Source organism: Tenrec ecaudatus, chromosome 16 (assembly GCF_050624435.1).
Source record: "Tenrec ecaudatus isolate mTenEca1 chromosome 16, mTenEca1.hap1, whole genome shotgun sequence".
In the NCBI taxonomy this organism is placed as follows: Eukaryota; Metazoa; Chordata; class Mammalia; order Afrosoricida; family Tenrecidae; genus Tenrec; species Tenrec ecaudatus.
The window spans coordinates 52,888,915-52,914,486 of record NC_134545.1 but is presented as its reverse complement, the minus strand read 5'-3'; the positions used below and the strand labels follow the sequence as shown (position 1 = coordinate 52,914,486).

Sequence of the window (25,572 nt, the reverse complement as noted above, 5' to 3'; positions counted from 1 at the left end):
ATCCTGGTACCCCTTCATGTATGTTGGAAACATCTATTTAGAAACCCTAAAAACGCCCTTTGTTTCAGCCTGTGTGTGTGTGTGGGGGAGCAATGAGAAGAAACCCTTGACCAAACCTCTTACCCTTTCCTATTTCCTCTTTATTGGAAGAGACCGCGAGGTGGGGCGATGGGTGGGGCGGGAGTGAGGGTCGGCAAAGGAGTCCAGCTCCACTTTGGGAAATCCAGCTCACGTTTTGTCTCTCTCTCAGCGGTCCGGGGTCCCGCGAAGGCTCAGACCCAGCTTCACTCCCGTAGGTCCGTCCCGGGGAGAAGTTTGCTGCTCGAGGGGCTGACCTGGCTGACTTCCGCGGCGCTGTCCTCCCCAGCGCCGCCTTGGGCCCGCAGCCGCTGGCCCCCCGGCTCCGAGTCTTCTCCTCTGGGACGCCCCCTGCCCCACCACAGTCATGCGACTCTACCTGCCTGGCCACCGCGGACCTTTGGCAAGCAACTGCTCGCCCGGGGGTCTCTGGCCCTGACCCTGCCAGAGCCGGTAGCTGTCCGCCGGGGCCCACCCGCTCCCCTCGCGCGCGCCGGCACTCCGGGCCCCGAAGTTTTGGGAAGCAGCAGGACTTGGAAAGTTTGCCCGAGGGCTGTGGCTGGCGTGCAGCCCGAGGGGCGCGCGCAGTCCGGGGGGCGCACGCGGGACTGTGGTGAGTGGAGGCCCTGCAGAGGGCAGGGGACCCGGGAGGAGCGGGACGCCGCGCTGAGGCCAGAGGAGGTGCGCGGCGGCCCTCCGCGGGCGCTGCCCCGAGCTGGGCGCCGGCGGGTCGCCCTGCCCGGGCGGCACGGGTGAGCCTGCTCCCCGCTGCGACCCCCGGCCCGGGGCGCTGGGGCGCGTTGGCTGCGGTGGAAGACAATGCTAGGTCCGGGGACCTGGCCAGCAGCCTGGCGGCGCGGCGGCGGGCAGAGCGGGGCGCCTCTGGCTCGGACACTGGGCTCCGCTGCGTGGGCCTGGGAGGGGCGGCCCCTGAAGAGTCCCAAGCTCGTGCAGCGCTTTCCCGGAGCGTCCGAGATTGGGGTGCCTCTGGTTGAGGAGACGGACGAGGCTATGCTAGTGGCGGGCGGCCCCCAACAAGCTTTCTGCCTGGCGCCCGCGCTCGTGCGGGAGCTGGTGTCTCGGGGAAGGGGCTCCAGGGCGCATCGTTGGGTTTTGGAGTGGGGGCAGTGGAGGGCGCAGCGAGGTGGTGATACCAGGGTGGGGGTCGGGGGGATAGAGGTTTGAATGTAAGCTCTGTCAAAATGGCTTTCCAGGGAAAACCCAAAACGTTTTCTAGCATCCCCCTCGCGCCCCCCCCCCCCCTCCGCGGTCTCCGAAGCGATGGCCGTGCGGTCTCCTCAGTTCCCCTCGGGCCGGATCGGGAGCCAGCCTGGGGTGGGAGGTGCGGGGAGGTGGGTGCTGGCGGTCGGCTGTGCGGCACGTGGGGACCTGGGCCCCACTGGAGGAGAGGCAGAAGGGGTGGCTAGGGCCCCCTCACTTCACGTGTAGGGGAAGGGAAAGGGCTGGAGCGCTGGCGTGTGCGCGCGCGCACTCCCCCCGCTTCCCACTCCCCCTCCTTCCTTCAGCCACCCCATTTTCACTTCTCGAAAGGCGGGGAATGCCACATACCGTAGTTCTCCGGGAAACGGTCCGCAAGGAGCCGGCCGAAACCTGTACCCCCCCCCCCCGCACCCCCCCGCACCCCCCTCCCCGTGCATAGAGACACAAAACCTGGGTATTTCTGACCCCGTAGAGACGACGGGCTCTGGTTGAAGGGAGATGCAAGTTAGACCTGGAAGGCGCCCTCCGAGCCCCCTAACTCCTCTTCCTCCCAAACTAGCCTTCTTGAGGAGGTCACTTCTTCCCCTCTGCGGCCGCCTCTTGCAGAGATCATCGTTACGGTTGATTTATGGGCAAATGTTTGAAAAGTGCTTCGAGACCTGTAGACAGGGAGGTGTGCAGCGGTGGACCCGTGGGGGTGTGCCGCAGCACGCACTCCCAGGCGCCCGCTGGCGGGAGGTTGGAGGTACCCAGCTGCAACTGCCAGACGCCCCAGAGCCTCCCCGTCTTCCGCCCTAAAGCACAGTTCTGGAATAAATGCACTGGCTGAGTCCTCAGGACACCAACACGAGAACATGGAAAAGCAGCTTCTCCACCAATCAGGGTTAGGGTTGTTCAGGGCATATGAGGAATTTATGGCCACAATTCCAGAAGAGCGGCACATACAGGGTTACACATAAATGCCACATTTAGGGATTGGACAGTGTTATTTCCAAGGACTCAGAAACTTAGATTATGTGATCTGTGGTTTTCTGATTTTTTTTCTCCCCTCCCCGACCTTGGTTACACATGTTAAAACCCAAGTCTCCTCCCTCCTCAATTAAGGGATCTTAATTAGCTTGTCAACTTTTGGCTTTAAAGTCATTTTATGATTTCAATTAAGCTCCAGACTCAAGGTATACAAGAGATGGCAGACACGGACCCTTTTTCTGGCAAATAATTAGTAGCTCAAACTTCAAGCTCTGGGCCCACCACTTATTGTAGTGAGAGTTAACTATTGCCCAAAGTGCCGTCCTCCCAGAATTCCTGTGTTGGAGATTTGGATCCTCACTGCCCCTGCCCTTTGTGTTTCTCCCCCTCCTCCAATCTCCTTTATCTGCTTGTCCCCTCCCCTCCCCCACCGGGGTGGGGCTGTCTTTCCTTGCCTGTTGTGCGTTGCCATCACGTCCACAGGACCCAGTCGTATTTCTTTTTTTCTTACTCTTCCCAACTTCAGTCTTTTGCTCCCAGTTGACTTGTATGATAGCTTTTATTAGTACGCACTTCTTGCATTCCGTTTCTCTGACATTTGGTCTTTATTATCAGTTTTCTTTTGGGGGGGTTTCCCCCCTCTTTGGCATTTTCTTCTCCCTCCCAATGTGTTTTCGGCCTTCCTTGTAATTTGGAAGCCCTGTTTTATCTCCATTTTCACTTCTCTTTTCACGTACCCTCTTCGGCCCCCCTCTCTGCCTCTCGCTCGGGCTAGCCTGCGAGGAGGACGTTTTACATATGGAAAGGCGCCTTTGACTAAATCTGCGGGCATTCTCCGGCCTTTCCCTCTGCGGCGACCCGCCGCTGCCGCGCGGTGAGCGCTCCCACACTTCCTGAGGCATGAAGCTCTCTAGGAACAGCAAGCAGTCCGCCCGCCTCCTCTTCCTCCAGATGCAGCACGTAGTTGCAGGAGGAAACTGAGCCAGGTGGTGCCTTTTTGAAAGAGATGTTTTCCTTCTTGTTTTTCTGTCAAGTGCTGTAGCCTTTACATTCTAGGGAGCCAAGTTGGGTGGTTATGATCTCATTCCTTTTTGCAACTAGCGCCCTGTATTCAAATACCACTTTTGTGGCTGCTGCTGGTAGTGGGAAGGACTGCAGTGTAATTTTAAGTTGATCTGCGGGCTGGATGGTTACATCTGTTCAGCCACTTCCTGCCCCGGGGGTTTTGGGAGAATCCAGAAGGAAGGATTGAAGGTGGAAGGGAATTTTGTGACTTGGTGCTGTTAATGTTGTCCTTTACAGACAACTGATACAGTTTAGAGGGTTAACTTTTTATTTTTCTAGGAAAGGTGATTATTTTAATAATTGTTGGAAAAGATCAACATCCCCCCCACACACACAACTGAAGAGAAAGTCATCTAGTAAGCTTAAATGATATTAAGGCAAAATTTCGGCCTTATTTGTTGATTAGTTGGGTTAGATTAGTTTTTGGCAATGGAATTAAATATGTGTGGATAATTGGCAGAGCCTTACATCAGCAGCCTCCTCTGGACATTTCTCCATTCTTATCTTAACCCTTTGCCCTCTAGTTTGGATTAGCAATATGTCTACTCCTATCTCATGGTGGGTTAGCCGCTTATCTCTTGGCCTAGAATGTTTAGATCTCTTTCACTCTGGTCCCCTATCTTAGAAAAACCTTTCAGAAAACATTTTATTGTGAGTTAGAAGTCTTGGTGCCCTCTGGAGAAAAGATCTGTTACCTCAGTCACGTTTCACATCCCACAGTCTTTTATTTTAATGTTTTAAGAAGAACACGTGGCGTACTGTCCATTTGTTCTTGTGAGCTCACCATGTACCTTTGTTAACAGGTCTCTTACTTCCTGCTCTAACCATGTTGTCATGTAGCTATGCCATGTAGCACACAGATTCTGCAAGATATTATAGGTAAAAGAAAAACTAATTTTGAGAAATATGAGAACATTAATTTTCATCAGAACTGGAAAGTTGAATAAGGCAAGTTGCACACAGGAGATGTAACTGTGGAAGTACTTTAGTTCTTCTCCAGAATGGTGGGATCTGTATAGACGTCCATCTCTTTAATACTTTGTTATGAATAAAATCATTAAAAAATTAAAAAGGAAATTTAATTTTAGGAAGATTATCTGGGGGCGCTCCCGTAATGAAATTTAACAGAATGGCCTATACTCTCACTCATTCCCCACTCTCACCCCACATTCAACATCATGAAAAGATTGCTCCCCTGCTCCTGAGTTCAGCTCTCAGGACAATTCAGTTGATCACAAAAGCTTACATTTCATCAGTGGAAGCAAAAGTGATCAAATCAAGGAGTCCTTATTTTGCTCTGATTGTCCATCCTTTGGCTGGGTGGAACCCAATGGTTTCTGCTCAGCAGTTGGGTTTTTCAGGGGTCATTGACCTCTGACATTCTCATAAAAGGTTGTTACCATTAAAGAGGCCACATCTTCCTGGTCTTACCCTTTTCCATTTCCTTGGTGTAGGCTCTTTTATAAGTGATAGTGTTTAAATGATAAACATCTTAATTGCAAATATGCATTTCTAAAGCACTTCTCTGTTCAATACAAAAGAACAGAAGGGGCAGAGATCAGTTTATAAATTACTTTTTAAGCTGATCCCATGACACCCTCTGGGACCCTACCAGGCGGCTTCAAAATTTTCCGGAAAAATGAGCTTAAAAGATAATGGAATTTTTCCATTTTTTGAAACCCTCTTGTGCAAATTTTAATTTTAAAAGGCTGATTGGAACACCCAGGTTATCTGCTCATTTATTTATTTAAGCAATGTGACTTTGAAAGCATTAATTTTTTTTAAAAGCAGTCTTATCTGAATTGTGTGTATTTTTGTTATCTGAAATAGATAATGTTGAATTTCTGGGCAGTGGAATCAAAATGTCCTGATAACTCAAACAGCTGGTGAAAGAAAGCAGTGGTCTTTGGAGGAAGCATCCTGTAGCTTCAAGGTTATTTATTGCTGACTTAGTGTTCTGTTTAGTACCGATTTATCACAATGTAATTTTTTCTTTTCAAATCATTTTATTGAGAGCAGTTACAATGCTATTATAATCCATACATCAAGTGTATCCGGAATATTTTCTTTAGTTTCATTACTAATGTCTAGCTAAAGGCTTTTTTTATAAAGGCACAATGCTTGGACTCTTTATTTTTTCAATGCTTGGACTTTTAATGCACTCTGAGTCCCCTTAATTATAGTGTGATAGGTGGGAACACAAACAGTATCTGGGCCTTGTTTTGTGAGATATGACAAATGGGGCTAAACTGGTTCCTTAATAATGCTATATGATAGCATTTATTGTATCTTTTTAAAAAATATTCTGGAGTTGTAAGTGGCCTTAATTTTTTAAAATCTATTTTTTATTTTAAAATTTTAAAAGTCTTTAAAAATCTATTTTTAAAAATCTACTGCATAACACTGGTAACTAAGTCTTTGTATACATTATTGCATTTTATACCCACGATCATTTGACTAGTGCTACGAGAGACTGAGAAGTTTGTCAGAATCATTTAGTTAAGAACGTGAACCGAACCCAGATCTGCCTACTTCTACAGGGCATCTTCTTGCAGTCCCCTACCTGAACTAAAATGCCTAATGAATGAAACACAATGACAAAGAAGAATGAACCCAGTGGTCCTAGACTTTTCCTTCAGAGTTGCATTGAAGCCTCCTATCAGCCTCATTTTAGAAGTCGCACTGAGTCAGAGAGGTCAGTGAGTTGCTGAAGTCATTTGGTATCACCTAGCTCATCTTGGTTGCTTTTTCTTCTTTATAACACTGGTCAGTTATCTATTTTCAATGATAGCTTCTAGTGATATACATTTTTTTCCAAATGGCACAGTAGGCAGGAAAAAGACTCACTTTCACTGTTTTTTTGTTTGTTGCTTTAGACCAAACCTTGATGTGACTGAGCTCAACTGTGGAACATCCCGATTCTCCTCGGAAGCAAGACAATCCAAAGGACCAATGACTCTGTCTCCCGTGGCCTCTCAGTGTTTCACACTCTGTAACCATGTCTCCATCCCACAATGCAAGGGCTTCTCGACCAGTCAGGAGGGAAGATCTCAACAGAAAGAAAAGCAAACAACCGAAGACGACCTCCAAGGCAACCAACAAAAAGGTGCCATCACTCAAGTCTGTGAGTCCTGGGAAAGTAAGACCATTAGTTCAAGAAAGAAATGTTAAGAAAAAAACAGAACCCAAACCACCCTTGCCGGTCAGAGGCCTTCTGACAAGAGCTGGAGCGGCACGAATGAATTCAGAAAGGAATGAGGTTCTTTTTCAGAACCCAGAATCCTTGACTAGCAATGGGTTTACAATGGCTCTCAGAAGAACCTCCCTTAGTAGGCGTCTCTCCCAGCCTCCAGTGGTTGTAACCAAACCTAAGAAAGTTCTGCCTTCTAAGAATTTAGAAAAGCAAGAGTATGAGTATAAGGTGATCACTGATGTGGGAGTAAGACACTCTGAAAATCAATCAGACCCAATGCAAGATCCCCCAATCCATCCTGACATTGATAATCTAATTGATGCACAAAAGTCATCTTTAATTACAAGTGAGAGCCAAAAGACAACCCAGGCTTGGTCCCACAGGGTTGAAGAAGCCAAACCAAACATTACCACCCACAGTGGCTCGGCAGTAGAGATCCATTCTAGGACGTTGGAAGGGACACATGAAGAAGAGCTGTTCTCGGGAGAGACATTAAAAGATATCAGTGATTACACTAGAAAGTTTACACAAGGCGCTGAATGTTCTCCTTTGCCCCAAAGCCCAGTCTCCAAGGTTACCTCTGAAAGAAACACCAGGGATCAGTTAGAAGATTTGGGTTCTCGAGTAGAATCTCTTAAGCTATCCGATTCTTACGTGGATCCCTTACAAAATGAGCATGATTGCAATCCCACGTGTAGCTTTAATAATGTTATATCTGAAATAGACTTTAGAAACTGTCTCTCAATTGGTGGGTCTGTGTATCCTACCTCTTTATTAAAACTCTTGGCAGGCTCAGAACAAGAACCCCTTGGTGCTGACGTAAACCATCAGGAGGCCCTCAAAGCTACCCTAGAGCAACAAGAAGTTTCGGGTGCTGCTCCAAATCAACAAACAATTCCTGACTCCAGCTCTGTCCTAGGTGAGGCCTGCAGTGCTACCCCACACCAATGGGAAGTTCCTGGTACTAACCCAGTCCATGGAGAGGTCCAAGGTGAGACCTCAAACTTCCCAGAGGTTCCTGGTGCTATTCCAGTCCAAGAGGAGGTCTTCAGTGCCATCCTAGACCAACAAGAAGCTCTCGGTATGAGCGGTGGTGCTGTCCCAGATGTGCCTGTCTTCTTTGCTGCTCCTCCAGACCCAAATGTTACCTGTCACGTTCTGTCAGAGTGGCCTGAACCCCAGAGCACTGTCTCCTGTGGGCTGGAGGCCCAGGGTGCTATGCAGATTTTGCCTTTGGACTGCTCAGGTCCCACTCCTCAGTCATCAACATACTCTGAGAAAAGCTTGATACCTCCATCAATGGCTCTTAGCAATAAAGAAAACGAAATGCAGGTTCACAGCAATGTTCTGCCAATTTACCCTCCCAGGTTTGCATTAGCCCCTGAAAGAGGACTGTACCAGGCTCCACTGGGTGCTCACCTCTCCCAGTCCGGTCCTAGCATATCCGTTGGAGGGAGTTCCCAGATCCACATGACCAGCACCATTGATGTTAATCTTCCACTGGTGTCACTTCCTAGTACCTCGTCTTCATCCTCCACAACTTTGCTACCTACTCTGGGAAAGAAGAAACGAAAGAGATGTGGAGTCTGTGTACCCTGCCAGCAGAAGACCAACTGTGGTGAATGTACTTACTGTAAGAATAGAAAGAACAGCCATCAGATCTGTAAGAAGAGAAAATGTGAAGAACTGAAAAAGAAACCCTCCCTCAGTGCTCCTTTGGAGGTAAGCTAATAGGCAACAGGCTGGGAGAAGAGATTTGGTTTAGTAATCTTTCAGTAGACTTTGCTTCAGTATTACATCTGTTTTGCCTTGGTGTAAAATACTGGTTTACATTATAAGATTTTATGAACTTATTTGAAATGTATCTTGTGCGGTGATGCAGCAGCATATTTTTAGAATTTGTCCTAGAAAATTAGAATGTATTGTTTTCACATTAAAAGATTTGATGGAGACATAGGGAAATTGTATGAAATGTGATTTTACAAAGATTTGCTCTATGTTGCAATTTGGCTGTGTGTGTATTTTTGGAAGTTATAGATGGTGAGTATTAAGAGTGACTGAATTAAACTTCTTTCCTTTTGAGGGAATAAAACTATGCACCAGGAAGGTTGAAACAGCCCTGGAGACATGCTCTTGCCATGCATTTTAGCAGGCAGATTTCTGCCTACTTTACATAGCTCATAGATTTATTGGAATGAAATTCACGGTGAAAATAATTTATAAATACTTCAATGATATAAAAATTAGCTAAGATTAAAGTAGATAAGTATTGATCGGCCTAGAATTTATTTAAAGGATTCTAAGGAGCTCTATTAAAAACTCTTCAGACATAAAAGATATCTTCAAATACAGTGTTTTATGAATTCTAGATAAAAATACACTTGCAATTGTATTTATCTTCTACTATGAATACTGTTGGATTATTCAAAAAGCATAATAAACCCAGGCTTACTTGTGCTTACTTACAAATCTGTAGTGAACAGTTTAACACTTTTTACCATCTCAAAGATTAATGTGAAATAAGTCACTACAGATTAGTAAAAACAAGTGAGTCCACATTTACCTTGTTTATGGGGTAATCCCTCCCTGATTACTAGTACAAGTCTAGAAGAATAGGTAGACAAAAAATATTCTGAACTTTAATTCATTCACATATTTGTATTTAATTTTAACTTAAATTACCTATTCCAAAACGCTTTGACTTCTTGAGGTCCAGTGAATTACTTAATATGGTATTTCTAGCTTATAGTCAGGGTCCTAACTCCTGTCAGATGACTGGGTGAGACTACGCAAAAACAGTGTTTGGAACAAGAATGCCAGCTTTGCCATTGGGCTGGACTTAGAATGAGTTAACCCTGAGTTGGACAAGGGAGATCCCACTTGTACTAAGGAAGAAGATCCAGAAGTGGAGAAGCTGTTCTGAGAAGCTCCTAGATCTAAGAGACACAGAAAGAGTAAGGTGACATTGAAGGTGACAAGCAGTGGCAGAGAAAGGAGACTGCAGTAGTACTGTGCTAGACTGACAGTAGACTTCAGGAGTGAGAAAACTGAGCATCATTAGGCAAGAGACTTACTGGCAGAGTGAGATGCCTCAGGGTGCTTATTAGCAGAACTTTATCACTTTTAGTTTTATAAACACATGGCTCAGTGGCAGAAGCCAAGGGATTGAGAGGACCAGGGCCAGATAGGCATGCCTGTGGGCACTGCTGGGAAGAGGTGGTCCTGACAGAACTGTAACCTGAACCTGATACTGAATTGTAATTGTCTGAGTTTTGGTGGCCATTACAATGAAATTTCCAATGTAGTGGACCAGTAGAGGGGGCTGTGGGAGGACTGGTGGTTGGTGTCAGCATGGGCAAACTGGTTGGGACAGTGGAGGCCGCTCTGACCTCAGCCTCATAAGAATCAGCCTTAGGCTGTGTTGATCTTGATCTTCCCCCCACACACTTGTGAAGATAAAGATCAGACATTGCTTTTACAATTGGTTGAGCTTTTTGTAAATAAGAGAAACATTTTACCAATAATGTAATGGTGGGCTTTTATATTGTTTCTAAAATATTTCTTATTATGAACCTTAACTGCATTGCATAATTTTACATTACTCAAGTTATTTCACACAAGGAAGTGGAATAAAAATGTGGCAGGTACTAAATGACTTTTCAATCTAGGTTGCTGTTGATTGGCCCCAACTCATAATGACCCCAAATGTGTCAGAGTAGAAGTATGGCTCACAGGACGTTCAGTGGCTAATTTTTAGGAAGTAGGTGGGCAGGCCCTTTTACTAGGGTGAACTAAACCTCTAGCTTTTTGGTTAGCAACAGTGTTAACTCATTTGTAAGTATTACCAATCTCTCATAAACAAATAAGTTCTCTTCCAGACTTGCTCTTGTTCTTGCTTTTGTGTGTGTGTTTGTGTAAAAATATTGACAACAGAATACCAGTTCTATAATTTTGATGTATTATAATTCAGTGAGTGTTTACTTTCTTCAATTCTCTTGCTATAGATGTTTAGTTCAGTGGCTTACCATCTAAATGGTACCCAATAAGAAAATTCAGTGACTTTTGGTGCCTCTTTCTTATCTCTCAGCCCTATAGATTCTTTTGTTTAATAAGATCTGAGCTCTTGTATCTCTCTGTTATCTTGGACTCTTTACTTCTGTTTTCAGTTATGATTGAGGCCTTTATCTCATTGGAATAATGCCTATATTTTCTTTATTGACAACAAATATTTATTGCACATTTGCACTATTGGGCAGCAGAGAATTCAATATGTTGAACAAATTTTCTTAGCAAACTACAAGCTCTCTCATTTTCTTTTCTTTTACTTTTTAACAGAATTATATTGATATAATTCACATCACACACATCAATAATTCTACCATGTTAAATAGAGTCGTTCACTAGTCAGCACAACCAGTCTTAGAACAGTTTCTTCTTTCTCGTCCTCTCCTCGTTAGCTAGGTTTCTTTTCGAAACCCTGACCAGGTCACACCAATCTCCTCACTTAGTACATTTTGCTCTCTTTCGCCTTCATGGTATAGATCCCCCAGACAAAAGAAATTAAAGCGAAATAGAAAAGCAAGTCAAGCAAAGTTCTCAGTGTCCTCCAATTACAGATGAAGCTTTGCTGCATTCACATGGAATACAAGACCTTCCAGCTATCAATCCAACGGATCTCTTCCTTTATGTGCCTTCCATCTCTTCTGGGTTTTATTGTCCCCACGGTTTTAGCTGTAGCCAGCTGCAAACATTTCCTCAAGTTCCTGCCCCAGTATTTGTGCCCACATCACACCCTTCTTTCTCCTATCTGACTGTATTCTACCTGTTTTCTCTCCTCACTGTTCCATAATTATCTGTGTGTGTTCTTCAAATTCCAGACGAGGTGACTTGGTTTTTCTGGAGCCTGCTTGGGCTGGCACAGAGATAGGTGCTCATTAAATATTAGTTAGTGAAATGAAAAGGGAATGTATTTATAAATCAAATAGCCAGATTTATAAGTTTAGATGTTGACGTGCTCTGTTCATAGCTCTAGCAAGCATGCAGGGCCAATGTTGTCAAACTTCATCAGTGCGGGACAATCCAATGTTTGCTGATGCATGAATGGATATCACAGTGTTGGTTGGTCATAGTATTCTTTTTTGTCATAGTATTCTAAATGCTACATATTTTAGATTAAAGAACAAAACATTTTCATTTTTGCATAATTTCAGACTTATACACAGGTTACTGGCAGATCACAGAGTATTTCTGTACATCGTTCATCCAGATTATTCAAGTGATAACATTTTATCATAATACTTTAATTTACTTCACTAATCTTTTTCATTCTCTATTTTTTTAACCTTTTCTTTTTTCCTGAACATGTAACAGTAAGTTTTACAGACATATTCCTTGCCCCTAAATTCTAGAATGTAAAAAAGTCCATGGAAAAATGGAATTAAAATACAATGAAAACTTTCTATGAACTTTTCTTTTGGAAAGATGTACTTTATTTATTTGTAAACTAGGGGTGGGGTGGGGAGGGGATCATGATGCTTGCTGTGTTTACAGGTTAAAAAAACGACTCCTACCAAAAATAGGACAAAGACACATTTATAAGATGGGGGTGGGGAGAGAGGTAGGGAGTGTCCCAATACTGTAAATTGTGTCTTAGAGGAAGAAATATTTAGGTTGCTTACAAATTCAATTCTTCAAATATCAAACAGGCTGTATATAAATGTTTAATGACACACCTAGGTTTGGTGCAGGAAAGGAGCAAGCAGACTGAGGCAGGGGACTGGAGGGAGGCGAATGAGGATGGCTGGGGTGAGGATGTGGGTGATGGCAGGAGGACTCTAGAGCCTCACACTGTCTCTGAGCAGTGGGGGCCGAGTCTTGTGGACTCTAATCCAGCAATTTGTTGCATATGATATAGTACAGATTTCTGTTTTGTGAGGGAAAAAACTTCCTATTGTGTGCTGGATGTTTTCATTGTCTCTTGAAGAACTTACCCTAATGTTCTATCCAACTTTTGGTTGAAATAAGCAGAAGTGGTTAATGAAGGTTTTCTTCATATGTATCCTGGTTTTCCTTTTTTACTTGGATTGGAAGTTTGAATTGTGTTCAGCATAATTATCATGTTTTTGGACAGAGAAATCTGCTTTTCCAGCTAGATGGCAAAACCAGTTGATGGTATTTCTCTTTCTATGAACTTTTTGAAGTCCCCTTTATATTCCTTAAAATAAGAACATTCTCTTACAAAGTCAGGAAATGAAAGTTGAAGTATTATTGTCTACTCCATAGACCTATTTCATATTTTTTGGAAGGATCCGTCTATTTATTTATTTATTTTGAAAATCATTTTATTGGGGTGCATACAACTCTTATCACAATCCATCATTTGAGTAACGCACCCTTACACATTCATTGCCCTCATCATTCTCAAAATTCGCCTTCCACTTGGGTTCCTGGAATCAGCTCATTTTCCTTTTCCTATTTCATATTTTACCAATGATCCTGTCGAACATCCCTTTACTACCCTCTGTTAATCAGCAATAGTTAAAGATTTAAAGCGATGTTGTTGAGGTACAATTGGTATCTAATAAAGTATAGTTACACAAGTTGAATTTGCCATATGCACACATCACCATTAAAGCAAAGTGCATCAGTCCCAGAGGTTTTTGGTGCTTCTTTGTATCTGTAGCCTCCCCTGCACCTCCTTCCCTGCAACCACTGATTGGTGTTCTGTCACCACCATTAGTTACGTTTGCATCTTAAAGTGTAGATCAGTTAGTTTTTTCCTACAGTTTTAGATGCCAAATACAGATTTGGGTTATATATGTTTTTGCAGAAGTCTCATGGTATCAGGAGACATCGTATGATACCAGTTTGTCGCATTGTCATCATCAGAATTTGGGCCATTCTGCTAAGGTGGACTCTTTCAAGTTTCTCCTCTCAGTGGTTAGTATGTTTAACCTACCAGTTAGCATGGAGTGGATTCTACTTCATGACAACCTCAGGTTACAGAGCAGGACTATGTGCATAGAGTTTTTAATGTTTGATTTCTTAGAAGTAGGTCAGCAGTCCCTGGGTGGACTCAAACCTCCGACCTTATAGTTAGCCATTTGGGAATAGGTTGTCTTTGTTGTATTGAGTAGACATGCTTAGTGTCGGGTATGTCTTTAGGACTAGGAAGAAGAAGCTGAAGAAACAAAGATTTTTCTTTATAGCAGACACAGAAAGAGGCTCCCCTATATCTGGATGAATCTCTAAATTCAAGCTACTGGCCTCCTATACTGTGAGAAAATAGACGCATGCTCTTAAACCCAATCAGCATTCTTTTCCCCACCTGACACCAGATGTTTTAGGCATAATGTACTCTCAGCTTTTCCCTAGTTTTGAGGTCAGCCATTAATCAAGGAAACTTGCTTCCTTTTAATGGAAAATGTTTTCTGAAAGCTAGGTGTTAATGATAGGTGTGATCATTGTTGTGACCAAAAGTTTTGGGTTTTTTTCTTTAATGCCATTTAATTAAAACATTTTTATTTATCATTTTATTGGGAGCTCTTACAGATATCATCACATTCTTTAGTTCCATCACATCAAGCAGTATTGTACGATTGCTACCACAGTTTCTTCTTTTTTTTAATCATTTTATTGGGGGCTCATACAACTTATCACAATCCATACATCCATCCATTGTATGTCAAGCACTTTTGTACATTTGTTGCCATCATCATTCTCAGAACATTTGCTTCCTGGCCATTTATCATTTTTTTTTTTCCATTTATCATGGTTTTTTTTTTTACTCCAAATCCATTTATCATTTTTAAAGAAGGAAAAAATATTAAAGTTTTTTTCTGAAGGACATAATATGATGAAATTTGTCCATTCTTTCACTGATGGGCATTTAAGTTGCTTCATATTTTTGCTATGGTGAATATTTTTTCTTATTGCTATGGTGAATTAAAATGGGTTGTATGTATTCATTCACGTCTGGGCTCCTGCTTAGTCTTCCATAATGTATGCTAAGTAAAGAGGGTTTACCATCCTTGCATCTATGGAGCACTGTGACTGTACTTCTTTTTAAAATCATTTTATTAAATTAAAAAAATTATTATTTTAAAAAATAATTTTATTGGGGACTCTCACAACTCTTATAACATATACATCATTAGACATTTTCTACTTGAGCTCTTGGTATAAGCTTACTGTTTGTTTTCTTGGCTGCCCTAGGTACTTTCAGTATTCTTTGTGGGCACCATAGTATAAATGCATCAGTTCTTCTTTGGTCTTCCTTATTCAGTGAATGATTGAATAAGGTCTTGATGGAATTCTGCCCCTCCCTGTCCACGTCCACCTAATGCACACATCATTAATCTTCAGTGTAATTCTGTTGTTGATTTGAAGCGACATTTTAGTTCATTTATTTCTGTTTATATTCTATTTTAAAGTGTCCCTAGCTAGATGATACATTTTATTTCCATCTTTCTCCTACTGAAAGATAATCTTGACAAAGCTGGTTCTGAAGGCTTCTTAGGTGTTAAATCCTGAATGCTGGAGGTAGATAGACCCACACATCCAATGGAGGGTGAAGGAACACAGGCTCTTTGAGGGAAACCCATTCTAAGAGAACAATAACCAGTTTTATTTTCATCCACAAAGTTGCTGGTTATAGTTAAGTATTTTCATCATAGTATAGAACTCTGTTGTATTGTGTGAACACAGGACATACCTATATGTCAAGTGTATAAATATATTTAATATAGTATTCCCTCCTATCTATGAAATGCTTTAAAGCAAAGAATTACTGTTGATTTATATAGGAAAATAGTTCCAGTGTTCCCAGACTCCAAAAATAACAAATATTATACCCAATTACACATGAAACCTAAAATAACACGACAAAGCAAAAGCAAGAATATATGATAAATACACAACCTATATAAAATAGAAATAACATACAGTGCAGTTTCTCGGGAAGGGACTTGTCAGTGCCTCTTGATTTGGGTATATGCTACCTCTTGCTTGCTAAAAAACGAAGTGTTGAAACCTTTCACATTTGGGAGGGGGGGCACGTAAAACTAAAAATATTTGGATTTCTTTTGGTTTGTGAAAACAGGGAGTAATTTAGATTTCGATAAAAGGGCAGAGGTGTAAAAAGAACCGTCAAAGTGGGAAATATTGGCATATCAAAACTTATTTATCCTTTTTATTGATGATGCGGTGTAGTGCTACTGTGGACATGATTCATTCATGCCTTTTATAAGACTGCATTTTGCAGGGCCTATACCTGGGCGCGAACCTTCTGGATCATATATTTAAATTTTGAGATTCTTACCAAGTAGCTGTGGTTAAGCCCATTAAAATTCATCAGCTGCTGAAGATATATTTCACATGTTTTCCAGTATTATTTTGTCTTGTTTTATTTCATTTTACCGTATTTGTAGTGGTATTATATTTCTTTAATGATCAGTGAAATAGAGCAACTTTTTTCATGTTTATTGGCTATTTTGATCACTTCTTTGAGTATCCGTCTAATGCACATTTCCAGTGGGCTTTCTTCCCTTATCGATTCACAGGCATTTCTTAGGTTTTGTGAGGAGCCTAGGTGGCCCTTCCAGTTTGACTTTGGACTGTTCGTCACATATGGGCAGTTCAAGCCCATCCAGCTGTAGGAGAGGCCAAGCTGGCCGCTCCTAGTCTCAGCAATCCTAAGAAATAAGCAATTCTGTTTTGTATTATATGGTTGCTTTGAGTCAGAATTAACGCAAGGGTTTCCTTTGGTTTTATGTTTTGTTGGCAACCCTTTGTTGACTATATGGCTGTAAATACATTTTTTTATTCTGTGATTTAGGTTTTCCCTCAATCATCTGTTTAAACAAATAGAAATTCTTAATTTTAGCTTCACCTAATTAACTTATCTTTTCCTCGGATACCGTTTAGCCTATTTAATAATTTTTTGTGAATTTTGCCTATTCTAAGGTTATAAAAATGTATTCTGTGTTTTAACCTTTTACAGTTAGAACTATAAAACATTTGGAATTGAGTTTTGTGAATGAATTTAGATAGGAGCCAATGCTCATTCTTTTAAAATAATTACTTTTATTGAGCAATGATTAATTTATACAATTCAGCATTTCAAACCTATCAAGAAGGGTTGTAAAATCAACTTTGGACCTTTTCCTCATTCTCCTATCCATTGAAGTTGACAGTTCATTCTTTTTGGTGTGAATATCTACTTGACCCAGCACCATTAGTGAGAGCACATCAACTTTGCCAATAAGTCAGGTGATGGATTAGTCGTAGGTCTGCTTCTAGAAAGTGTCACTTTTTTTGGTCTATCCTTGTATCTAGAATATCATAATTGCTATAGCTTTATATCAAGCCTTGTTGTTGTCTAAGGTCTTCAGCGTTCTTCAATATCGATTTTGCTTCTTTGCTTTCATAAAAATTTAATGTGCCTTACACAATGGATGTATGTATGGATTGTGATACGGGTTTTATGAGCCCCTAATAAAATGATTAAAAAGACATTTCTGAATCAATTTATGTTGAAATTTTTATTGTGATTATTTTGAATCTATAGATCGATTGTAGGAGAATGACATTTTTGCAATATTGATTATAGGATGCATAAATAAAATTTATTGACTTCAATAATGCATTGTAGTTTTGAGTATAGATTTATTTTATGTTTCATTTGATATTTTTTGATGCTGTTATAAATGGTTGAATGGCATATTTTTTGATACTTTAGAGTTTTGGCAAGCAAATACATTGCATGTATTTGTTTTTCACAGAATTATTTACTTTTTAAGAGTTGGGGTGAGGAAGGAAACGTATTTACAGCTTTAAAATGTTAACACTAGTTTTTTTTTGTTAGTATACACAGGAAGCAATTGCAGATTTAAAAAATCTGTTAGATTTTATTTTCTTCTAAAAAACACTTAGCGTGTTTTATGCAAATAATGCTCCGGTTATGTTTTTACATACTGCACAACTTCCATATATTATTTTAACTATCCTGTTACCTGTTAATAAGTTACCAATATGTTTTACAGACCATTCTGTTTTATGTTTCTTCTGTCCAATAATAGACTTAATGATGTCTTCTCTTCGGTGTCTGTTGACTCAGCTGCAGACCTCAGTAACCTACCTTTGGTATCCTGAGCAGCCCCTGTCCTGGCAGAATTTTTATCCTCTCCGCAAACTGATTTCTCCTCTGTAGGAATAAATGACTTTTTCTGTGCCAGAAACAGCCCTTGCTAGGGTGGCCGACCTCAGCCCAGTCAGTATGTGCTCGGATCTGTACAGGGCAGGCTCGAGAGGCCGCGGGCAGATGAGGCTGTTGAGTATTAAAGCCCATCCATGCAGCTGGCCAGCCTCCATCCACATTTATGCAACTTGAGTTCCCCTGCAGCACAGCTGCTATGGGGCAGATCTGAGAGGCCCAGACACAAGATTCACATGACCCGGTTTGCTTGGCTGGGGCAGTGTGCATCTGCCCCTTTTCTGCGACATGGGACTAGCACTGTGTGACCTGTGGAGCACTTCTATTTGCCTCGGGACACCAACTTATATTCAGGGTGTGGCAGTCTCTGGCCTGTCAGACCCTCTGTCTCTGGCACAGTAGGACCCGGGTGCACACATGCTACCAGGAACTCTGCTGCTTGCAGACTAGCTGGGAACTAACCCAGAGCAAACACACAATTTAATTGTGAATGAGTCCGACTTGCTTCTGGAAATGTCCAAGGACTGTGCGCCGTATCCATGAGCAAGTCATCCATCGCATTTACTAAGTTCTGCATTTCGGTATTAAAAGTGTATATGTATGTATGTGCTCGTTATTGATGATGTGCTCTTTGTAGGGCAGTGAGGAATATAGTAGCTCCCAAAGGTATATATATTTATTCCATTTCTCAAATAGACTAGCTAACCTATTTTGGCCACTGCTTTTCTTGGTGTTTTAAAGAAGTAAAAGCAATTTTTGATAAACTTCTTTTGGATAGTTGTTGTAGATTACATTTTGTCTCCCATAATATAATAGAATGATATTTATAAAGGGAATAAATAATTCTTCCATAGATAGCTTTAGGCCAAGATAAGAAACATGATTTGAAAAAAAAAGAAAAAGGAAATGATTTGTCTGTTGCCAAAGCTTAGTTCATTTCACTGTTCTCCATATTTATAAATACAGATAATTAAAACCACTGACTCTAACTCTTAGAGTTAGGAATTTGCTCTTGGCTAGGATAGCCATGTTTATTTGCAAGTTAGCAGCTTAGGCATATGTACTTCCCTGCGTTTTGAGCAGTCACAGAAGTAAGAGAAAATAAAGCAGGTTTTTTTTAAAAAAAGAGATTTAGAGAGTAATTTTTAGCATTGTGTAAATGTATGAAAGCAAAAGAAAATAATACATTGTATTAGGGGACTGTTTCTGAACATGGTATCTAGATTATAATAATAATTACCAATCTCTAGCCAGATGATTTTGGTAAGCCATCACATAGTAATTAAACATTAATTTAATGAAAGAAACAGTCTGTGAGCTAGTCTTTCCAATGTGAGATAATTCCTCTCGGATTTATTTCAGTTAATGTTTTTCCCAGTGTGATCAGAGTTATTTACTAGGTGCATGGTTAAAGAGCAGTATAGTAGATACCTGTAAAGTGGGCTGTTATCTCTTAGCTAATGTAAGTTTTAACTAGCGAAATCGTAATGCTTCCACTGATTCAGATTTGAAAGTTAAAGTACAAATTAGTATTACCTTATAAAATGGAACTGTTCACTGTCTTATTGAAGGCTTCTTTTCTGTGTTAACAGTCTTAATTCCAGAGATGGCACCTCAGAATCGGCTGACAGACTCAGTTTATTTTATATTTTTGGTGGGGGTAGGGAATGGGTCTGTTTTTGCCAAATGAGTTCTCAGGGTTTTGAAACAGATGGATCTCATTTCGGCATATGTTGTATATGCCATATGGAACACATTTTTTGCTACCAACTCCTTCAATTGAGGGCAGATGTTCTATGTCCTTAAATATGCTTTTAAGGAATCTCTTTGTATCACTACTGAGACTTCAGTAGCATGCTTCCCCACAGAATTGGCCATGGAAATAAAAGGCACTGGGATCGAGTCTTCTTCAATCTGTAAACCCCCAGAATGTCAACAAAAACATGCTGCACTTAACTGACCCATGATTGTTAATTTCAGGAATTTTGTCTCTGTGGTCCAAATTTTACCTTGATATTTTGTACACATTTTCTTTCCAAGAAGAAAATTGTGTGAAACTGGACCATACCTTCATGTAGTATCAGCATAATTCAATTGGAGTATTCTAATTCAAGTTAGAAACACTTAATGTGGTACTTACTTGTTCTGCTACAGAATTTAATTCTGGATCCCTTTTTGCTGCTACTTTTTTAGTTCTGAATAGTAGAATAGTGTTATTCAAACAGTTAATGGTATCGAGGTAATAAAAGTCATTGTCATTTTAAAGCAGCCAGTTCTGGGGCACTGTGATGGATATGGCAGAAGTGTTACCAGGAAGGAAAAAGGGAAATCGGTTTGCATTCTTATTACACTAAAATGAGACACAACTAGCAAATGAATCAAACTAATCTCAGCAATTCAGGGTATTACCTTGACAATGAAATGCAATGCTCAAATCATTAGAATCCAGAAAGTCTTCACCAATTATCATCAGTTCTTCAAGTCTGCTATGAAAGCAGCTAAGGCAAGTCTTGCTCTTTTCTGATTTAATTATGCCCCATAAATACTGTCTCATTGTCTTTAAAAGAAAGTCATGATGTTGTCTTGCAGAAAGTGCAATGATTAGAAATGAGATGCTTAAGGAACTTCTAAAGGCAAAGCCCAGGATTTAGGGATTACTAGCACATAGTAAGTGCTTGAGAAATGATTGACTGGATGATGTAAGATTCAGTGTATTTCTCATATAGCAATGCCTTTTCTTTGAAGTGCTGTGTAAGCCATTTTCCCCTATACAAAGACAATATAGCCTGTTAATAACTTATTCCTCCAAAACAACATTTTGGGTGTTGTTCCACATCTGTCATTTATCAAGTGTCAAAGATATTCGTATAATAAAATATCTGAAAAGCAGAAACTCAAGTCGAAAGAGGTTTTCAGGAAGGCACAGAATCCCTTAAAAATATGTAGTAAAAAGTTATCTGCCTAGGCTGTTAAAAATTACTGCCCAAGGTTCTTCCGGTGGTGAAGCGTCGGCGGATCCAGTGCCTGGCAAAATGGAGCTCGAGGCCATGAGCACAGGTATACCAGCCCGGTGAACCCGGCTGTCTTCCCCCATCTGACCGTGGTGCTCCTGGCCATTGGCATGTTCTTCACTGCCTGGTTCTTCGTTTACGAGGTGACCTCCACCAAGTACACTCGGGACATCATCTCTCTGGGGGCCTCGTTCTTTATGGGCTTTGGGGGTCCTCTTCCTGCAGCTCTGGGTGGGCATCTAAGTATGACAACCCCCAGCCTCTCAGGGCACCAACCAGCAGCTTCACTGGATCCTCCTTTTGTAAATTACACTTTGGGTCTTTTTTTACCCTTTCTGAAAGAATTGCCCCTATGCTCACAATAAAGGCAGAGGTGTGACAGTTCAAAAAAAAATTACTGCCCAAAATAAAAATTAATGCCTTTGTATTTGTGATTTATATCAAGATATAGCTTTTAGGCAGCTCAAAATTATAAAGAGGGAAAAAAAAGCATAAAAGCTCAAAAATCTTTAGGAAAACAATCTAGAAGAGTACCTACCAAACAAACTGTGTTTTCATTCATTTTTTTGATAGGTACATTAGAAAGCATGTGACTTTTACTTTTTGCATAAATGTTTTGGTGTGGTTTTAATTTTTGCATATTTATAAATTAAATCAATGCAATGTTATTTGCACTGTAGAACATTTAGAAGAAAAATATGAATCTTAATCCCCCCACCTAGATGGACAACCCTATGAATATGTTGGTATTTTTGTTTCCAGTATTTTTTTTTTGCATTTAAAAAATTACATTGAGGTATTTTTTTCACTCAGTATAGCACTGGCATTTTTCCTTATAATAAAAAATTTGTAAAGATTTTTTTTTAATATAATGAGTGCATGATATTCATTTAGGCAGTGAACACAGTTTGCTGAACTTTTATTGTCGGATGTTTTAGTTTCTTTTTTTTTTGTTTGTTTGTTTTAGTTTCTTAGGACATATCATGATTGCATACATTTTTCTATATAAACGTTGGCTCCCAATTCAGATTATTTTTTGAAACAGGGACCATTTGTTTCTTCATTTCGAGCTAGTATTAACATAACAAAATTTTTAGTATTTTTTGACTGATTTCTAAATCTTTATCATGTTTAGAAACCTAAAGTGTGTATGTAGTCTAGGGCAGTGGTCCTCAACCTTCCTAATGCTGCTATCTTCATGTTGAGATGACCCCCTACCATAACATTATTTTCGTTGCTACTTCATAACTATAATTTTGCTATTGTTAAGAATTGGGCGACCCCTGTGAAAGGATCATTTGATCTCCAAAGGGGTCATGACCCACAGGTTGAGAACCACTGGTCTAGGGTTTTCGTTTAGCAGCTCAGTCATCTTTTTCTCCCCAAAGGAGTATCTTTGTTACATTCCTTTTGGTAAGTAGCACTTAATTTAATGTCTCCTTCAACTTGGTGATTAAGCCAATATTTAATATTTCAACAAATCTCCAAACTAGTGTGACTGGATAAGTATTCAGTATATATTTTTGGCTATCATGAAGAAAGCCAAGCTTTTAAATGACTGATATTTTATTAGTGCTTTAGTACTGCTAACCTTTCCCCTTGTGTTTTTAATTAGAATGGAGAGTGTAAGATATGACAAAATAAAAAAAAATTATAAATTATCAAGGGTTCATAAGGAAGGGGGGAGCGGGGAGGGAGAGGGGGAAATGAGGAGCTGATACTAAAGGCTCAAGTAAAAATCAAATATTTTGAGAATGATGATAGCACAAATGTACAAATGTGCTTGACACATGGATGGATGGATGGATGGATGGATTGTGGTAAGAGTTGTACAAGCCCCCCAATAAAATGATTTTTTTTAAAAAGAGAACCAAGACCAATTTGATCGTAGTTTAAATACTCTCAACAGTAATGTTTCAGAAATAATAAGAAGGAATCTGGTTTGGATTCAGTGGTCCATAAACTTATTCCCCCAAAATTATGCAACACCACCTTTTTTATTATGTGGAAAATATACACCACACCTCAATTATCATAAGCTTCATTAATATAAACTCACTGTCTCTTAAGTAAGACCTTCTTCCACTTTCTTCCTCCCTCTAAATATTCTGTCTTTAAATCATTTTTGTTTGGAAAGATAGTCCATAAGATTTAGTCATGTTTTCTACCCTCAACCCCCACCCCCAAAGACAAGCATCTCGAGAAAGAGACGTTGGAGCCAAACAATTGAAGAAAGTCTTCCAGTTGTTGAAGATAAAACTTTCAGTGGATTTGCTTTTCCCTACCTAAGAACGAATCTACTTGTAGCTTGGAGCTAACTTCCCAGGAGAGGCAGAGATGCTGTGCACAAAACGTACTGCAGAGTGCCTTGAGCCAATCTCGATGCAAAGAAATCCCATATGTGTCAGAGTAGAATTGTTATGATCCCCAGAGGGTTTTCAAAGGCTGAATTTTTAAAAAGTAAACTGCCTTTATTTTCTTCTGATTAGTCTCTGGGTGTTTGTTTGTTTGTTTGTTTTTAAGCAAAAGGGAAGAAATCTATTGGAGCTCATACGGGAAATCCTAGAGGGGCCCAGCATACCCCACTGTGCAGGCATGCCCAGCAAATGTCACACCACTCTCTGTACCCCCATGTTCCAGAGGGACTCCCTTTGAGCTGAACCCCAAAGCCCCAGGACTGACTGGGGATGTATCTGGGTGGTCTTGAACCAACCAACAACTTTAAGTGAGTAATGGGCACATTGACCATTTGCACATCCAGGGACTCTGCCTGCTGTCTTGTAGTGGTATGTTATTGTTGAGTTCAGTGTATTCATTTCATTACTTTCATCTGTTTCTTGCTGCTTGGTTCGTGGTGTTTACAGGAAAGTAACTGGAGTCCTCAGAAGTAGCCAGTACAGTACACGCACTGTTTCTTGTGTCTGGGAGTGTTTTTTTCTGCTGGAGCATTTAAAAAAGATTTTAATAAATCATTTTATTGGGGGCTTTTATAGCTCTGATAACAATCTGATAACATCAATTGTATCAAGCATATTTGTACATGTGTTGCCTTCATCATTTTAAAATGTTTTCTTTCTGCTTGAGCCCTTGGCATCAGCTCCTCTTTTGTCTCCTCCCTCCCCCAGTCCTCATGGACCCCTGGTAACTGATAAATTATTATTTTCATATACTTCCCACTGATTAAGATGCATTGTGAATGAATTGGTTTTGCTGATCCCATGTGATGCAGAATTGTAGTTGTGGTTACCGGCAAGACACTATGCTGGTTATTTTTATGCCCTTCTATAATAAGAGGGTTTTGGTGTTTCTCTGTGTTCTAGACATTTACACTACTATGGCTTATTTTCATATCATATTTCAAGTGCAACACTGTTTTGTGGTGAGGTTTCTTTTAAAGAGCAAAGGCAGAACCAAGACAGGAGGAAGTGGAAGGAGGACAAGACAGTGGAACTAACCCATAGTTTATCCAAACCATGGAAATCTGAGTGTAGTGCATATAATTTACAATTTGAGGGGCAAAAAAGAGTGAGTTGAATATGTATGTATGTATGTGCATGTATGTGTGCGTATGTGTTTCTCCTATACCTGTGCACTTGGGCATCAGTTAATGAAGAAGTGGAAGGAGATTTGCTGACCAGGCAGCAAACCTTTAGTTTTTTTAAATTTACCTAATTCCATTTTCTAGAGATCATATTTATCACCATGAGATGTTAAGCAACAAGAAATAGAACAAAGAAAGCAAAATTTGTCATGGGTTTCCCCTCCTCCCTGCAAAAACAAAAAACCAAACCAACAATTATAAAGTCTTCATTAGCTAATTAGGTGTATAAGATTTTAAATACTGTATTAAACTTCTTTGATTATAAAACAGGAAGCGCTATTATTGTCTCTGCATGTCTGTATATATAGGTGGGATAAACAATTCAGGGGAGAAAACAACCATACCAATGGTTGGGGGCGGGGGGAGAAAGGAAAGGGAGTGTCGACCAACCCAGGGACGAGGGAACAACAAGCGATCTAAAAATCGATGGAGAGAAGGCCATAGGATGCCTGGTGGGGCTTAATCAAAGACATGACTAGGTCGTGATGCTGTGATTTTGATTTGCATCTCCCATGAGTTTGAAAGCAACTGCTTTATTTTGGCTGAATGACTAATGAGGTGAAGCATCATTTTATGTGTTGAGAAATGTCTGTTCCAGACTTTTGCTCATTTTCAATTGCATTGGGTATCTTTTTGTTAAACTAAGGATTCTTTATAGATTATATAGCTTGCACACATTTTCTCTCATTCTGTGTGTCATCTTTTAATTTTCTTGATAGTGTCTTTAGATGCACAAAAATTTTTAATTTTGATGAATTAATTGATCTATTCTTTGATAGTTGGTATTCAATCTTTTCTTATAATTTTTATGTTTATCAGTTATGCGTGCCCTTCACCTTTTAGCGTATAGAAACTTCAGTGGCTTGATTGAAGTAGTTAGGACTGTTTCTCCCTTTCATTCTTCCCCGTGGACTGCATAGCAAATGGTAGGTATCAAACAAACATTGCTTGACTTGAATGATATTGCACTTGAATGTGGAGTTGTGTTTTATATCTGAAGGCGTCAATAACGATTCTCATGCATTGAATACTTTCTAAGTGCGTAGTACTGGGTACCGACATGCTCACTGTGTCTTTTAGCCTTTACAGAAATCTTTTTAAATGAGAATTCTTTTCCTTAATTAATAAAGGCAGGTAGTGTGGTTTAGAGGGACCAAGGAATTTTCTCAAGGCCACACAGATTGCTTGGGACTGGGACCCTCAGCTTTGATGGCATGTGCTC

At 40.6% G+C, this 25,572-nt stretch overlaps 1 protein-coding gene and 1 pseudogene across 1 annotated transcript in view; both read left to right on the top strand.

Moving 5' to 3' along the window:
• Positions 1–6,217: 6,217 nt before the first annotated feature.
• TET1 (tet methylcytosine dioxygenase 1) overlaps positions 6,218–25,572 on the top strand; it is a 107,015-nt gene continuing 87,660 nt past the window's right edge. Inside the window, exon 1 of the mRNA XM_075534470.1 lies at positions 6,218–8,248. Coding sequence (XP_075390585.1) covers positions 6,332–8,248 — 1,917 coding nt within the window. The 5' untranslated portion in view covers positions 6,218–6,331. The remainder of the gene's footprint in view (positions 8,249–25,572) is intronic.
• On the top strand, positions 20,771–20,992 carry LOC142429393 (dolichyl-diphosphooligosaccharide--protein glycosyltransferase subunit TMEM258 pseudogene; annotated as a pseudogene).